The sequence below is a fragment of the Zea mays genome, chromosome 8 (assembly GCF_902167145.1).
Source record: "Zea mays cultivar B73 chromosome 8, Zm-B73-REFERENCE-NAM-5.0, whole genome shotgun sequence".
In the NCBI taxonomy this organism is placed as follows: domain Eukaryota; kingdom Viridiplantae; phylum Streptophyta; class Magnoliopsida; order Poales; family Poaceae; genus Zea; species Zea mays.
In genome coordinates, this window is record NC_050103.1 from 3,316,797 (window position 1) to 3,334,957 (window position 18,161).

At 43.3% G+C, this 18,161-nt stretch overlaps 1 protein-coding gene across 1 annotated transcript in view; it reads left to right on the plus strand.

Annotated features, from left to right (window-relative positions):
* Nucleotides 1-8,653: 8,653 nt before the first annotated feature.
* Nucleotides 8,654-18,161, plus strand: part of LOC100283559 (uncharacterized) — a 28,449-nt gene continuing 18,941 nt past the window's right edge. The window contains exons 1-7 of the mRNA NM_001156459.2: nucleotides 8,654-8,951; nucleotides 9,043-9,206; nucleotides 9,621-9,823; nucleotides 10,353-10,585; nucleotides 10,662-10,724; nucleotides 10,811-10,867; nucleotides 16,652-16,773. Of these exons, the coding sequence (NP_001149931.2) occupies nucleotides 8,832-8,951; nucleotides 9,043-9,206; nucleotides 9,621-9,823; nucleotides 10,353-10,585; nucleotides 10,662-10,724; nucleotides 10,811-10,867; nucleotides 16,652-16,773 (962 nt within the window). The 5' untranslated portion in view covers nucleotides 8,654-8,831. The remainder of the gene's footprint in view (nucleotides 8,952-9,042; nucleotides 9,207-9,620; nucleotides 9,824-10,352; nucleotides 10,586-10,661; nucleotides 10,725-10,810; nucleotides 10,868-16,651; nucleotides 16,774-18,161) is intronic.

Below are 18,161 nucleotides of genomic sequence, written 5' to 3' on the forward strand. Positions count from 1 at the left end.
GATGCCCATGTTTGTCGCGAATGGGACTCCGACGAGAGCTCAAGCGACTCCTCCGACGACGAGGACGCCGCCAACATCGCCGTCACCAAGGGACTCCTCTTCCCCAACGTCGGCCACAAGTGCCTCATGGCAAAGGACGGCAAAAAGAAAAAGGTTAAATCTAACTCCTCCACTAAATATGAATCTTCTAGTGATGATAATGCTAGTGATGAGGAGGATAATTTGCGTTCCCTTTTTGCCAACCTTAACATAGCTCAAAAGGAAAAATTAAATGAATTAGTTAGTGCTATTCATGAAAAGGATGACCTTTTGGATTCCCAAGAGGATTGTCTAATTAAAGAAAACAAGAAACATGTTAAGGTTAAAAAGGCTTATGCTCTAGAAATTGAGAAATGTGAAAAATTATCTAGTGAGCTAAGCACTTGCCGTGAGATGATTGACAACCTTAGACATGAAAATGCTAGTTTAAATGCTAAGGTTGATTCACATGTTTGTAATGTTTCAATTCCCAATTCTAGAGATAATAATGATGATTTGCTTGCTAGGATTGAAGAATTGAACATTTCTCTTGCTAGCCTTAGAATTGAGAATGAAAAATTGCTTGCTAAGGCTAAGGATTTTGATGTTTGCAATACTACCATTTCCGACCTTAGAACTAAGAATGATATCTTGCATGCTAAGGTTGTAGAATTAAAATCTTGCAAACCCTCTACATCTACCATTGAGCATGTTTCCATTTGTACTAGATGTAGAGATGTTGATATTAATGCTATTCATGATCACATGGCTTTAATTAAAAAACAAAATGATCATATCGCAATATTGGATGCTAAAATTGCCGAGCATAACTTAGAGAATGAAAAATTTAAATTTGCTAGAAGCATGCTTTATAATGGGAGACGCCCGGGCATTAAGGATGGCATTGGCTTCCAAAGGGGAGACAATGTCAAAATTAGTGCCCCTCCTAAGAGATTGTCCAATTTTGTTAAGGGCAAGGCTCCCATGCCTCAGGATAACGAGGGTTACATTTTATACCCTGCCGGTTATCCCGAGGACAAAATTAGGAAAATTCATTCTAGGAAGTCTCACTCTGGCCCTAATCATGCTTTTATGTATAAGGGTGAGACATCTAGCTCTAGGCAACCAACCCGTGCCAAGTTGCCTAGAAAGAAAACTTCTAATGCATCAAATGATCATGCTATTTCATTTAAAACTTTTGATGCTTCTTATGTGTTGACTAACAAATCCGGCAAAGTAGTTGCCAAATATGTTGGGGGCAAGCACAAGGGGTCAAAGACTTGTGTTTGGGTACCCAAAGTTCTTGTGTCTAATGCCAAAGGACCCAAAACCATTTGGGTACCTAAAGTCAAGAACTAAATTTGTTTTGTAGGTTTATGCATCCGGGGGCTCAAGTTGGATACTCGACAGCGGGTGCACAAACCACATGACAGGAGAGAAAAGGATGTTCTCCTCATATGAGAAAAACCAAGATCCCCAAAGAGCGATCACATTCGGGGATGGAAATCAAGGTTTGGTCAAAGGTTTGGGTAAAATTGCTATATCTCCTGACCATTCTATTTCCAATGTTTTTCTTGTAGATTCTCTAGATTACAATTTGCTTTCTGTTTCCCAATTATGTCAAATGGGCTACAACTGTCTTTTTACTGATACAGGTGTCACTGTCTTTAGAAGAAGTGATGATTCAATAGCATTTAAGGGTGTGTTAGAGGGTCAGCTATACTTAGTAGATTTTGATAGAGCTGAACTCGACACATGCTTAATTGCTAAGACTAACATGGGTTGGCTCTGGCACCGCCGACTAGCCCATGTTGGGATGAAGAATCTTCATAAGCTTCTAAAGGGAGAGCACATTTTAGGATTAACAAATGTTCATTTTGAGAAAGACAGGATTTGTAGCACATGCCAGGCAGGGAAGCAAGTTGGAGTCCATCATCCACACAAGAACATCATGACGACCGACAGGCCGCTTGAGCTACTCCACATGGATCTATTCGGCCCGATTGCTTACATAAGCATCGGCGGGAGTAAGTATTGTCTTGTAATAGTGGATGATTATTCTCGCTTCACTTGGGTATTCTTTTTACAGGAAAAATCTCAAACCCAAGAGACCTTAAAGGGATTCTTGAGACGGGCTCAAAATGAGTTTGGCTTAAGGATCAAGAAAATAAGAAGCGACAACGGGACGGAGTTCAAGAACTCTCAAATTGAAGGCTTCCTTAAGGAGGAGGGCATCAAGCATGAGTTCTCCTCTCCCTACACGCCACAACAAAATGGTGTAGTGGAGAGGAAGAATCGAACTCTATTGGACATGACAAGAACCATGCTTGATGAGTACAAAACATCGGACCGGTTTTGGGCGGAAGCGGTCAACACTGCCTGCTACGCCATCAACCGGTTATATCTTCACCGAATCCTCAAGAAGACATCATATGAACTCCTAACCGGTAAAAAGCCCAACATTTCATACTTTAGAGTTTTTGGTAGCAAATGCTTTATTCTTGTTAAAAGAGGTAGAAAATCTAAATTTGCTCCTAAAACTGTAGAAGGCTTTTTACTTGGTTATGACTCAAACACAAGGGCATATAGAGTCTTCAACAAGTCCACTGGACTAGTTGAAGTCTCATGTGACGTTGTGTTTGATGAAACTAACGGCTCTCAAGTAGAGCAAGTTGATCTTGATGAGATAGGTGAAGAACAGGCTCCATGCATAGCGCTAAGGAACATGTCCATTGGGGATGTGTGTCCTAAGGAATCCGAAGAGCCTCCACATGCACAAGATCAACCGTCCTCCTCCACGCTAGCATCTCCACCAACTCAAAATGAGGAAGAGGCTCAAGTTGATGAAGTAGAAGATCAAGCAAATGAGCCACCTCAAGATGATGGCAATAATCAAGGGGGAGATGCAAATGATCAAGACAAGGAGGATAAAGAGCAAAGGCCGCCACACCCAAGAGTCCACCAAGCAATCCAACGAGATCACCCCGTCGACACCATCCTCGGCGACATTCATAAGGGGGTAACCACTCGATCTCGTGTTGCACATTTTTGTGAACATTACTCTTTTGTTTCCTCTATTGAGCCACACAAGGTAGAGGAAGCACTTCAAGATTCGGATTGGGTGATGGCAATGCAAGAGGAGCTCAACAATTTCACAAGGAACGAGGTATGGCATTTAGTTCCACGTCCTAATCAAAATGTTGTAGGAACCAAATGGGTTTTCCGCAACAAGCAAGATGAGCATGGTGTGGTGACAAGGAACAAAGCACGACTTGTGGCCAAGGGATACTCCCAAGTCGAAGGTTTGGATTTCGGTGAAACCTATGCACCCGTAGCTAGGCTTGAGTCAATTCGAATATTATTAGCCTATGCTACTTACCATGGCTTCAAGCTTTATCAAATGGACGTGAAAAGTGCCTTCCTCAACGGACCAATCAAGGAAGAGGTCTATGTTGAGCAACCTCCCGGCTTTGAAGACAGTGAGTACCCTAACCATGTCTATAGGCTCTCTAAGGCGCTTTATGGGCTCAAGCAAGCCCCAAGAGCATGGTATGAATGCCTAAGAGATTTCCTTATTGCTAATGGCTTCAAAGTCGGCAAGGCCGATCCTACACTCTTCACTAAAACTCTTGAAAATGACTTGTTTGTATGCCAAATTTATGTTGATGATATTATATTTGGGTCTACTAACGAGTCTACTTGTGAAGAGTTTAGTAGGATTATGACACAGAAATTCGAGATGTCTATGATGGGGGAGTTGAAGTATTTTCTAGGATTCCAAGTCAAGCAACTCCAAGAGGGCACCTTCATTAGCCAAACGAAGTACACTCAAGACATTCTAACCAAGTTTGGGATGAAGGATGCCAAACCCATCAAGACACCTATGGGAACTAATGGGCATCTCGACCTCGACACGGGAGGTAAGTCCGTGGATCAAAAGGTATACCGGTCGATGATTGGTTCATTGCTTTATTTATGTGCATCTCGACCGGACATTATGCTTTCCGTTTGCATGTGTGCAAGATTCCAATCCGACCCTAAGGAATCCCACCTTACGGCCGTAAAACGAATCTTGAGATATTTGGCTTATACTCCTAAGTTTGGGCTTTGGTACCCTCGTGGATCCACATTTAATTTGATTGGTTATTCGGATGCCGATTGGGCGGGGTGCAAAATTAATAGAAAGAGCACATCGGGGACTTGCCAGTTCTTGGGAAGATCCTTGGTGTCTTGGGCTTCAAAGAAGCAAAATTCGGTCGCTCTTTCCACCGCCGAAGCCGAGTACATTGCCGCAGGTCATTGTTGCGCGCAATTGCTTTGGACGAGGCAAACCCTGCGGGACTACGGTTACAAATTAACCAAAGTCTCTTTGCTATGTGATAATGAGAGTGCAATCAAAATGGCCGACAATCCCGTCGAGCATAGCCGCACTAAGCACATAGCCATTCGGTATCATTTTCTTAGGGATCACCAACAAAAGGGGGATATCGTGATTTCTTACATTAATACTAAAGATCAATTAGCCGATATCTTTACCAAGCCACTTGATGAACAATCTTTTACCAGACTTAGACATGAGCTCAATATTCTTGATTCTAGAAATTTCTTTTGCTAGCTTGCACACATAGCTCATTTACACTTTTGATCATATGTGCTATGACTAATGTGTCTTCAAGTCTATTTCAAACCAAGTCATAGGTACATTGAAAGGAAATTGGAGTCTTCGGCGAAGACAAAGGCTTCCACTCCGTAACTCATACTTCGCCATCACTCCAAGCATCTCTCTATTCCTTGGGAGAAATGAGCATCAAAGAAAAGGACTTCGTCTTTGGTATAATCCTAACTCATTTACTTATGACCAAAGGGGAAGATAGTACTCGAGGGCTCTAATGATTCCGTTTTTGGCGATTCATGCCAAAAAGGGGGAGAAATGAGCCCAAAGCAAAAGGACCGCACCACCACCAATTTCAAAAACTTAGTGTTTTCCAAAAGTATTTATCAATTGGTATCCTATTGTGTTCAAAAGGGGAAGAAAGTAGTATTTTAAAAAAAATTACATATCAAAACCCTCTTGATCACTAAGAGGTGGATCTCCTTTAGGGGGAGTTTTGTTTAGTCAAAGGAAAAGCATTTAAAACGAGGGGAGAAAATTTAAAATCTTGAAAATGCTTTGCAAACTCTTATTCATTTACCTTTGACTATTTGCAAAAAGATCTTTGAAATGGATTTACAAAAGGATTTGCAAAAACAAAACATGTGGTGCAAACGTGGTCCAAAATGTTAAATAAGAAAGAAACATTCCATGCATATCTTGTAAGTAGTTTTATTGGCTCAACTCCAAGCAACCTTTGCACTTACATTATGCAAACTAGTTCAATTATGCACTTCTATATTTGCTTTGGTTTGTGTTGGCATCAATCACCAAAAAGGGGGAGATTGAAAGGGAATTAGGCTTTCACCTAGTTCCCAAATAATTTTGGTGGTTGAATTGCCCAACGCAAATCTTTGGACTAACTAGTTTGCCCAAGTGTATAGATTATACAGGTGTTAAAGGTTCACATTCAGTCAATAAAAAGACCAAGTGTTGGATTCAACAAAGGAGCAATGAGGCAACCGAGGGCACCTCTGGCTGGAGGCACCGGACTGTCCGGTGTGCACCGGACAGTGTCCGGTGCACCCAGAGGACACCAACTCAAACTCTTCGCCCTCGGGAATTCTCGGAAGCCGGCGCGCTATAATTCACCGGACTGTCCGGTGTGCACCGGACATGTCCGGTGCTCCAAGGAAGCGCGGTCTCCAGAACTCGCCAGCCTCGGGTTCGCGCGGCAGCCGCTCCGCTAAAATTCACCGGACTGTCCGGTGTGCACCGGACTGTCCGGTGTGCCAGCGGAGCAACGGCTCCCTGCGGCGCCAACGGCTCCCTGCGGTGCATTTAATGCGCGCGCAGCGCGCGTAGGCGTCAGGCACGCCCATACCGGTGCACCGGACAGCAAACAGTACCTGTCCGGTGTGCACCGGACACCCAGGCGGGCCCACAAGTCAGAAGCTCCAACGGCTAGAATCCAACGGCAGTGATGACGTGGCAGGTGCACCGGACTGTCCGGTGCGCCATCGAACAGACAGGTTCCCAACGGCCACATTTGGTGGTTGAGGCTATAAATACCCCAACCACCCCACCATTCATTGCATCCAAGTTTTCCACTTCCCAACTACTACAAGAGCTCTAGCATTAAATTCTAGACACATCAAAGAGATCAAATCCTCTCCAAATTCCACACAACGCCTTAGTGACTAGAGAGAGAGATTTGCTTGTGTTCTTTCGAGCTCTTGCGCTTGGATTGCTTCTTTTCTTTCTCACTTGTTCTTGAGATCAAAACTCCATTGTAATCAAGGCAAGAGGCACCAATTGTGTGGTGGCCCTTGCGGGAAAGTTTTGTTCCCGGCTTTGATTTGAGAAGAGAAGCTCACTCGATCCGTGGATCGTTTGAGAGAGGGAAGGGTTGAAAGAGACCCGGCCTTTGTGGCCTCCTCAACGGGGAGTAGGTTTGCAAGAACCGAACCTCGGTAAAACAAATCTCCGTGTCTCACTTGCTTATTCGCTTGGGATTTGTTTTGCGCCCTCTCTTGCGGACTCGTTCCTTATTACTAACGCTAACCCCGGCTTGTAGTTGTGTTTATATTTGTAAATTTCAGTTTCGCCCTATTCACCCCCCCTCTAGGCGACTATCACACAGGCCCAGCAAGATTGCCGAACAATTCGGCCTCAAAGGCTGACTAATCCGGCAGGGGGGCATACAGCTACAACCTCCAACAGTACGAAAAAGGGAGACGTCATTAAAATAGGAACGACAGATGTCGTCGTACAACAAAATAACGAAGGGCCGATGATTTTTGGTGAATCGGCCGACACAAACAAAAAAGAAAGTACGACTGTCAATAAAATAGCTGATCCAAAATACTCCATGCCCCGATGGTGCCCATCGGGATTGACACGATCGCAAAAGCGAAAATTACAGCACCTTAGAGCAAAGGAGAATTAGGAGAAGGAGGCGAAAAAAATATTCAATGACACACATCCGCAGTATCCGCCACCACAAAAGAGATGGAGACCAAAGGCTGTTGAGGAAAATCAAACGGCCATAAAGATAGAAAATAAAACAACAACTGTGCAGCTCTTTGCAGGTATAGCAGACAGTCCGGTTATAAAGAACGGACCAACCGTACAGGGCGCGGACCGTCCGACCCCTGAGGCCGACTCATCCGCAATAAACCATGACACCTGCAACGACGTGCCGACACCCATGGAGGAAGATGACCTGCAAGGAGAAGACCTGGTCGACTACGAAGCTACGCCAGAACATTTGGAAAATTAGGAAAAGCTAAGTGACAGATTGGTCAGGATCAGTATGACGCTCGACGGTGTTGGGACCGACAGTTCGATCAAAGCTAAAGGGGTCACGTCCGAGACCAAGACCACTGCGTACCATCCTAGTAAGTGGCAAGATGCCTAAGAAAACTGATGTGATAACATCGAGTTAGTTGCTTTTGGTTCGCTCAGCTCCACCAAAAGGCAGGGGGGCATATGTTGAGCACCAATTTGAGCGTGCGGACGGTCCGGCCCTGAGGCCGGACGGTCCGCGCGTTCGCAGAACAGATTAGGGTTCCGAGTTTTGTGCTACGGTTGTTAGCTAAAATCATGGGATAAGCTCGGAAATTAGTTTGTAAAGGGTCCAGCCCCCCTCCTCTATAAATAGAGAGGTATACGGCCGATTTGTAATCAACAATCGAATCAATACAACTTTTATTCGCATTTTATCCTAGGAGTAGTTCTAGTCTAGTTTAGGTTTAGCCTCCCAATCCCCAAATTCTTCGTCTCTCTTCGGCTCTACGTCGATTAGAGGAGTCTAGGTCGGCCGGCCCGAGCCTAGACACCACCTAGGATCTCTCCTCCCCGACGGGGTCCCTCCCGGGAGCGAGATCCAGGCGCTGCCGGCGACTTCCGCCGCCTCTGCGTACGCGCGGACCGTCCGGCCCCAGGGTGCGGACCGTCCGGCCGTCAGGCAGAGAAGCCTCAGCTGCGCACCAGGCCGCGGACCGTCCGGCCCCTGGCCGCGGACAGTCCGCCCCTGCGCAGAGAATACCACCGCGCCTCGCACCAGGCCGCGGACCGTCCGGCCCCGCGCGCGGACCGTCCGCCCCTGTGCAGAGAGCACCGCCGCCGGTTCTTCTTGAGTATTTGGCGCTCCGAAAAGGCGTCAACAATGAGTCTACCTGTTTAGAAAAAAAAACACTTGTGGTAAAAAGAGCGACTCATAGAAAGTTGTGCTTAGAGACAACTAAGAAATAATATGAACCTATTAAATCTAATTACTTTATGTTTCACTCTGCACTCACTCTACACGATACAATAAACCTTTGCTAATTATAAATTAGTTAGGTTTAATATATTTGTCTTACCATTTAGTCTTTAACTTTAAAATACTTTTATAATTATATTATATTTAATATTTATAATAGTTTTTGGTCTAAATTTTACTCAGACTATCTCTAGCAGCTTTCCCATTCTCATATTTATATTTAAATTCTATTTTACAAACAGAACACTGTATTTAGTTAATCAGTGAGTCGGCTCACCGAAACGAAACAGCAGTTGAGCTTATTTACTTTTTCGAAGAAACCACAACCAAACCTCGGCTGCTCGGTGGTCGGTGCCCAGGTGCGCCGATTATCTCCATCAAAGCCGCGCATCCCGCTGCCCCCTTACTCATCCTCCCCGCTGCTCGAAGGAGAGCCAAATCCAGAGCGCCGCCGCGATGGCCTCCCCTGACGCGGAACAGCCGGCGCCGACGGAACTCGAGCGGTGGCGTGACCTCGACATGCTCTTGTCCCGCCCTGGAAACCTCGTGGAGGCCACTTTCGATCCCAGCCCCGGCGTGAGTGGACTGGCGTCGATTTCTCCTCCGTTTTTTTTCTCGCGTTCTTACTTCTAAGCGATTGATCTCGTTGATTGATCCGCGCGCGCAGCTGCGAGACCTACTGGGGAGCCTCGTGGAGGTTTTGGTTGTGGGCGCGGGCGGGCTTGGCTGCGAGCTCCTCAAGGACCTGGCTCTCTCCGGGTTTAAGAAACTGCACGTCATTGATATGGACACCATAGACGTCTCCAACCTCAATCGCCAGTTTCTCTTCAGGTCCTTACGGTCGTCTCTCCCTACCCGTTCCCCATTGGCCTCCAAGGGTGGATTCTCATCTGTTGATTATCTGGCGAGATGGAGGGAGAGGATAGGGTTTATGGAAATATTGCTACACTGACACTCTAAATTTGTGACTCTTGCCAAAAGACGCCGAAAGAACTGATCTTTGCTGCAGGATCATAATTTGTGTGTATTTGCTGTCAGACACAATTTACTGCCCTCCACCCAATGTTAGAAAAATGCATCTTACAAAGACACTAAATTTCTTAGTGAGTTGGGGAAGAATTCTTGGCTCTAAGTTCACATCGAGGCTAATTTTCTTTTTCTTTTTTGGCCATCACATAAGCTGAAGCCTATATATACACTTGTTATCTTTATTGTCTCAACTGGAGCTGGTGTTCTGCTGTACAGAGTTCAAGATGTTGGGAAGTCCAAGGCTGAAGTAGCAGCGAAGAGGGTTATGGAGCGAGTTAATGGGGTGAACATAGTTCCTCATTTTTGCAGGATTGAAGATAAAGAGATAGAGTTCTACAGTCAGTTCCACATAATTGTCCTAGGTCTGGATTCAATTGAAGCTCGAAGCTACATCAATTCTGTGGCTTGTGGTTTCTTAGGTATGCTTTTCCGTACCATTTTTGTTAGATATATACTCTATATCTGAGTAATAGAGTTCAAAGGGAGACTAAAACCTTAGGTCTACAACATGTTCTTGTTCTGTGCTGCTGTGGTTGACTTGCTGTAACATTACACCTTGAGGGTTGCAATGAACTCATTGTAATTATGAATTATAAGATTAATAAAGCTTACAGATAGATTTAGCAATCAATTATGTCTTGTCCCCATGTTAACCTAAATGATCAATGGTCAATGTTATATGTTGCTTATAACTGTCTAAATTGTTTTCTTGTGTTAAGTGACAATTAAGATGCTGTGCAGACTCAAGGTTTTGGTTATGTGGCCACTTATCTGTTCTCACTGCAGATTACATTTGTTTGTTATTACTGGTCATGATCTCGAATGCAGTTAGTTTATTATCTTTTTATGTTTACACGTCCCAGATGATCAGAGAATACTTAGAAGTATAGAAATCAAAATATGTCACACATAACATAATGGTGCGTCATATATTCATTCACATTGCAGATTATGACTCAAGTGACAATCCACTCCAAGAGACGGTTAAACCTATGGTAGATGGTGGAACTGAGGGCTTCAAGGGACACGCTAGAGTCATTATACCTGGAACAACACCTTGCTTTGAATGCAACATATGGCTTTTTCCTCCACAGGTTAAGTTCCCTTTATGTACTCTCGCCGAGACACCAAGAACTGCAGCTCACTGCATTGAGTATGCTCACTTGATCAAATGGGATGAGGTATTATTCTTCTCTGCGCATTATTTCTCTCCAGACACTGACCCATCACTACTAACTGTTATATTCACCTTTTTAGGTTCATCCTGGAAAACCTTTTGATGGCGATGATGCAGAGCATATGCAGTGGATTTATTCAGAGGTATCTATATTGCAATGTCATGTAACTTAATTTATTAGTAGTCTGCTTGTAAATCATTTGACATACAATCATACATACATATACAGGCTTTAAAGAGAGCAGAGCTTTTCGGTATTTCTGGTGTTACATATTCTTTGACACAGGTTTGTTTTCTGTTTATTGACAACGTTTTGCCCATGATTTGGAGTATCTAAGAAACTTTGCTTTTCCAGTTGATAGAATGTGGACATTTTTTTAGTTTTCAATGATAGATGAATTGTACACCAACTTGAGTTTTTCCCTAGAGTCATTATTTAATGCATTAAATCTTTTTTTTTGCATGCAAATATGTTAAACAATACCATCCTATTTCTATTTAATTTTTATGTTCTAAGAGGCTAGCAATTTGGGCCTGGGTATTAAGAAAAATGAACTGCTGAGATAGCTCATCATCTTCTTGTATGGCAGCCAAGGTTTTAAAGTCGGCTAGTCGACTCTAGTCGCCTGAGCACCGATAAGGTGACTAATCGCAATTAGTCGTCGATTTGCTCGATTAGTCGAGCCTAGTCGATTCCTAGTCGTCTTATAGTCTTCCACCTATAACAGGACCATATGTGTGTGTATATATGTCAATATATATGAATATATATAGCTGTAGCTGGCTAGCTGGACTGTACTAGTGCCACTGCCAAAGTTCTGGGGCTGGGGCTGGGAAGATGACTTCAACATTATTATGCCGCCTCCTATTCTCATCTGTAGTGGCACAACAATCAAGTGAAGCACCACTCAAGAGGAGGCCAAGGCGGGCACAATACTGCTCAGTAAGTGAACAGAGAACACTGAACAACCAAAATATCAGAGCAATTACCGTCTAAAGAGGTCCTCATCTCGGTCTCTGAATTCCAAACAGAGGAGTGGTCGCCTACTCGCCTGTTCAGCCGCTGAACAGACAACAGAGGAGGACAGGAGCACACTGGAGGGGGGGGGGGCTCTGCAGACTACAACTGCCGCGCGATGGAGGGGCGCAACTGCTGCTCGAGCAGAGGGCTGCCTGAGCACAACAGGGCGGCAGGAGAGGAGGGCGACAGCGATGGAGAAGGGGTCGCGGCGTTGGGGAAGGGCGCACGCGCAACAGTGTGTACCGTATTGGTACATGTAGGGGCATAGGGCAAAATAGTGTCTGTGCTGTGTACAGATGGTGGGCCGACCCACATAATAGAGGCTAGATTAGTGACCCAAAACGGGCATAACTAGTCGACCATAACCCCTAGTAGGACGACTAATCGCGATTAGTCGGCGTCTAGGATGACTAATCGCTACCTAGTCGCTCTAGTCGAGTCGGAGACCCTAATTGAGCTCGGACTAGCGATAAGGCTGACGAATCGTGCGGCGTTGGGGAAGGGCGCACGCGCAACAGTGTGTACCGTATTGGTACATGTAGGGGCATAGGGCAAAATAGTGTCTGTGCTGTGTACAGATGGTGGGCCGACCCACATAATAGAGGCTGGATTAGTGGCCCAAAACGGGCATAACTAGTCGACCATAACCCCTAGTAGGACGACTAATCACGATTAGTCGGCGTCTAGGATGACTAATCGCTACCTAGTCGCTCTAGTCGAGTCGGAGACCCTAATTGAGCTCGGACTAGCGATAAGGCTGACTAATCGTGACTAATCGCGATTAGCCGAAAGACTTTAAAACCTTGCCAGCTTGAGTTATATAAAATGCTAAGGTCTGAGTATAAGAATGGTTCTAATTAGGGGATTTTCAAGTTCCATTAAGTAATGGAATTGCTTATGTTTTGAATAACTGTCTTGTAATATGGTAACTGGTTAACTGCATAAGCTCTATCCTGGTTCAAATGAAATGTCACCTGTTTATTAGTTTATCTTTGGTTTTAGTGCCATTGCATATATGCTTATTTGTTGCTTTGTGCACAAAAAAAATGTCCATCATCATTTTTTTCTACATAACTTACCTGGTGCTTACCTGTTTCTTAGTTTCTTTTTAGACAATCATGTTTCTAATTGTTGGCACTTGACCTTTTTTCTCTCTCGAACACGCAGGAGAACTGCGCATCATTATATTGAAAGAGAGAAAGGTCTGAAATGGACCAAAGTACAATGCCATAACAGGCAAAAATAAAAAGAAAAAAAAACAGTGCAACCTCATGCACTAGGAAAAGCCTTAGCCCTAGCAAATGCAGCCAGAAGCCCAAGACTCTCGAGCTGCTTCGCACCAACCATACACCAGCACTCCACCTCATCCAAGAAAATCCTCTGAATGGTGCTCAATGAAGGGTTGACACCATCAAATACCGCCTTATTGCGATGCAACCATAAACACCAGGCCCCCAGGATAATGAGACTATGGAAACCTTTTCTAATATGTTTGGGGACCCTCCTATGCACCTTGCCCCACTAATCCACAAAAGAGCCCGCCTCCCTAGTAGGCGTAAGATGTCCCATCCTCAAAGCTGAAAATATAACATGCCAAAATTGTCTAGCGAAACTGCAAGAGCACAAGAGGTGCAAGATAGTTTCTTGCTCTTGATCACATAGTGGACAAACCACCGGGTGCGGTAGTCCTTTCCTCTGAAGTCTATCCGCAGTCCAACATTTATTCCTTATCGCCAGCCAAACAAAAATTTGCATTTGGGGGGGTGCCCACGACTTCCACACCCATTTCCATGGCTGGAAAGAAATAGCTCCCATAAACAACGCCGAATAACAAGATTTGGATGAGAAAACACCAGAGCTCGAGTGCACCCACACATGTCTGTCCTCTTCCTGATTAAGCACCACTCCACTTAAAGCATCCCACAGCTGCAAATGCTGATGTAGACCAATCAAGGATAAAGGATTCGTGATATCACAAACCCATTGCCAATTATGCAACGCCTGAGCAACAGTTCTCGAACTAAATGGCCTGCTGCTCACCATATTAACAACTTCAGGGGCAAAATCCTGTATCCTCTGCCCATTCAACCATCTGTCTGACCAGAAAAAAGTATTGGTCCCATTCCGAACAACAGAGATCACCGAAGCTTTAAAAAATTGTCTAACTTGCTGCTGCACGGGGATACTCAAACCAAGCCACGACCGAGTTGGATCAGTCTTCTCTAGCCAGAGCCACTTAGCCTGCAGTGCCCAACTCATCAATTGCAAATTAGGAACAATACAACTTCCACCATTCACCTCCTTTCGCCCTTTCCAAAGAAACCCTCTTCAAATCTTGTCAATTGATTTAATAACCCATTTGGGAATTTTAATGGCAATAAGGAGATAAATCGGGATGGCTGATAAGACAAACCGCACCAATGTTGTCCTCCCGGCCAGGTTCAATAAACGAGCCTTCCAGTTAGGGAGTCTGTCTGCAATTTTATCTATCCACAGCTTAAGATCATTTCGCTTCAGCTTCTTGTCTGAGATTGGCAGACCCAAGTAAGAACAAGGAAATGAGGCCAAACTGCACCTCAGCACATTGCAGCCCTCTTGAACCACATGCTCCTCACATCTGATAGGAATAGCATAACTCTTATTCATATTGGTAACCAATCCAGAGGCCGACCCAAAACAATTCAGAATCAATCTAACACATTTCAGATCTTTCTCAATGGGTTTAACAAACAGGACCACATCATCAACATAGATAGAAAGCCTATTACGGACTCCTGCCCTTTCCAAACTATGCAGCAATCCCCTACATTCAACAGCCCTAAAAAGACTGCTAAGCACGTCCATGATCAACACAAACAGCATAGGGGAGAGAGGGTCTCCCTGACGAAGACCTCTCCGATGCTTTATATGGATTCCAGGGGACCCATTCAATAACACTTGAGTAGAAGATGAAGCCAACAGATTTGAAATCAAATTGCGCCAAATAGGACCGAAACCTAGTTGAGATAAAACTTCAAGAAGAAAAGCCCACGAGACCGAGTCAAAGGCCTTGGATATGTCTAGCTTCAGAAACAGGCTGTCAACCTTTCTCTTGTGAAGGGATTTGATCGATTGTTGGACCAACATAAAATTATCATGATTCAATCTTCCTCTGATAAAAGCACTTTGATTAGATTCTACCAATTCATGCAGACGAGGGCCCAAACGATTAGCGAGTAATTTTGTGACCAATTTAGCAACACTATGAATTAGGCTAATTGGCCTGAAATCACCAGCCGACGAAGCATCCATCTTTTTAGGAATCAAAATAATGTAGGAGGAATTCAGTTGTTCCAATCTCTGAACATTGCCCTGGTGTATGATAGACAGAGCCGCCAATAGATCCACCTTAATGATATTCCAACAAGATTTATAGAACCTCCCTGTAAACCCATCAGGCCCAGGAGCCTTATCAGACGGAAGGCACGCAATAGTGTCTAACACTTCTTTCTCTGAGAAGGGGCACTCAAGGTCGCTGAGATCCACGACCTCTCTGCAGCTGTTTAGCAAGCCTTCTGAGCTTTTGGGACAACCTTTCCAAAGGGCAGGTTGCCAACATTGGCTGATTCCATGAATCAGCCACCACCTCATTGAAACCAGGGAGCTTGGGCCAGAAACCTTCAAAGTGAAATCTGCGCTTCCCTCTACAATCCTCTCGAAATTTGAGGGTTAAAGGGCAATGATCAGAGCAAACAGAGGCGTTGCTATACAGCAGACAATTAGGGAAAAAATCCTCCCAACTAGAAGTGCAAAAAACATGATCAAGCTTCACAAGGGTGGGTTCCTGTCTCTGGTTCGACCAAGTAAATTTTCTGCCAATCAAAGGAATTTCTTTCAGCTCCATGGAGTTAATTAGGCTCCTGAAATTACCCATCAAAGTCCTATTGATGTTGGAATTATTTTTATCCTCGGGCTTGAAGATCAAATTAAAATCACCACATAAAAGCCATGGTCCAATACAAACATCTCTGATTTCTCGTAATTCCTGCAGAAAAGAAAGCTTGAGACTGTCCTGATGAGGCCCATACACTCCTGTGAACCACCAAGCAGCACCAGACTCATCCTGGAATTGAACTGAGATCGAATAATTTTTTATAATAGACGCAACCGAGGAGAAAGATCCATCACGCCAAGCAATCAGCACTCCCCCCTGGATCCCTGAGCTGGTTTAAAAACAAAGTTACTGAAACCAGCCCCAAGGATGGAGAGTATATCAAAATCTGAAATGATACTTAATTTGGTTTCCTGCAAACAAATGATGGAAGGCCTAAGGTCAACCACCACAGATTTAATAGAATCCCTCTTCGCTCGATCATTAAGGCCTCTCACATTCCAACACAAAAAACAGCGATCTATCATTGACATATAGAAATCCACCTAATGAGATCAACCAGCAAAAGGTCCTAACATTGCCCCACAAGAGGCACCTGCCATCCAAAAAGCGCAGCAACTGCAGCAACATGGCTACCAGAGAGCCCATTTTCGAATAACCTTGCATAACCGTTGGCATCCTCAAGAGAGATGTTCTCCATTTCATCACAAAAACCCAATTGTCTACCAGAGAGCCCATTTTTCCGATGTACAACTTATAGTACACTCTTCTACTTGACCTTTTAATTTCCACAGAATTGAATCATATTCTTTACCGTAAATGTTTTCCACATTTGCTTGGTAGGTCTGAAACTTATTCTCTGTGGATATTATAGATAGTGCTTTGATTTAGTATGCCTAGGGAATCACACATTTGAAAGGAAATAAATTATTTCAATATGTGACCTGTTTTGATTTTGGTGTTTACCAGTATCTGGGATCTTAATCTTTATTTTGTTAGTGTTACTATTGTCAGTTTTATTCTATGTTTAGTTGATATGCCTACTGGTTCGAATTCTCCATTAGTTGGGCAGTGGAATTCAGCTTTTATGTTCTAATGTGATGCATAGCTTTCTACTTGAAAAGTCTATTCATAGGACAGTGACATATGTAGTCCTGACTACTTTTTGTGAATTTCAGGGTGTTGTCAAAAATATAATCCCAGCCATTGCATCAACGAATGCAATTATATCGGCTGCTTGTGCATTGGAAGCCTTAAAGCTTATTTCTGGGTGCAGCAAAAGTGTGTCAAACTATCTCACGTGAGTTCCATTGTTTTATAACCCATAGTTACTGTAAAAGTTGGTTTCCTCAATTGTATGGACTAAATGGGTTAAATATTAGTCTGCACACATTTAAGCTGCTGAGCAGTAGCAGCAGCAGTTGGAATGTGCAGCTGCTGCTGTAGCTACAACCCAGGTAGCACAAGCGATCACATTTACAACTTAGGCACCGTTTGTTTCGTTGGAATTGAATTCCATTTTAATAATTATAATTTAGACAAAATTAATTAAGTTTATATATTTATATATATAATATATTTGTATAATATCCTAAATCATATGAGAGAGATAGTTATATACTATATTTATGTTATAGCGGCACAAGTAGAAGAGTGTACTATAAGTTGTACATCGGAAAAATAGCATGTAAATCTATATAATCAATTTTCATCTCTCATCCCATGAATTTGAGATAGACTTATATGATAACTTTGAAAAGTGGTGGAATGTCACATTCTAAAAGAAATAGCCTATTCCATTAGTAAGATTCCAATTCCTTAAAATGAAAGGAAACAAACGGAGCCTTATATTATTTTGAAATGTTTTTGTTTCATCAATTTAATCGAATCATGTGCCACCTGAAAAATGCCCTACAATCTTATTTCTCTATTTTTTACTCTGCATACTTGGCCAATAATGAATCCTTAGTAGACTACATAAGAGATTTTTTATTGGGTAAATACTTAGTATAACACTATAATTTGGACGATAAACTGGTAAAGCTATTCAATATATAATATATAGAATTATAGATGCAACCATTTGTGGCGATAAATAATGCACATGCAAATTTCGAGAGAAACAATGTTTCTTAACTAGATAAATGTATTATCTGACTGAGCATCCATCTACACAATTTTTTAACAGTAGTACAGTACACGAAACACCAATCTGTGAAAAAAATAGAAACAAACTCAAGAGACATTTTAAATGAGAAAAATATTGTTAAACAATGGTTCTCACTCATCTTGGATGCTATAAGTACTGGAATCTCATCATATTGCACGGAGAATTCTTATCAATACATAGCCCATTTTAATAATTAACAGCTACATTTACGAAACTTCACTGAACTAATCAAATCCATGCAGACACATGCAACTACAGATGCAGTAGAATTTGAGCTTTATGCGGATTATAGCATTGTAGTGGAGTGAGTCGAGGTATGAGTTAGGGTTTGTTTGGTAGAGCTCATCCTGCTCTTGATCCTTTGGGAATGATTCTCTGAGGGAATGATTCTATGGCTGAAAGTGATTCTCTATGTTTCTAGGATAAACTCTAGTATCAAGTGATTCTGTGTGAGTTGAATCAGGGGAGGCTTGTTTTTGAGCACCCAGCACTCCAGTACCAGACATGCCCTGAGCTTG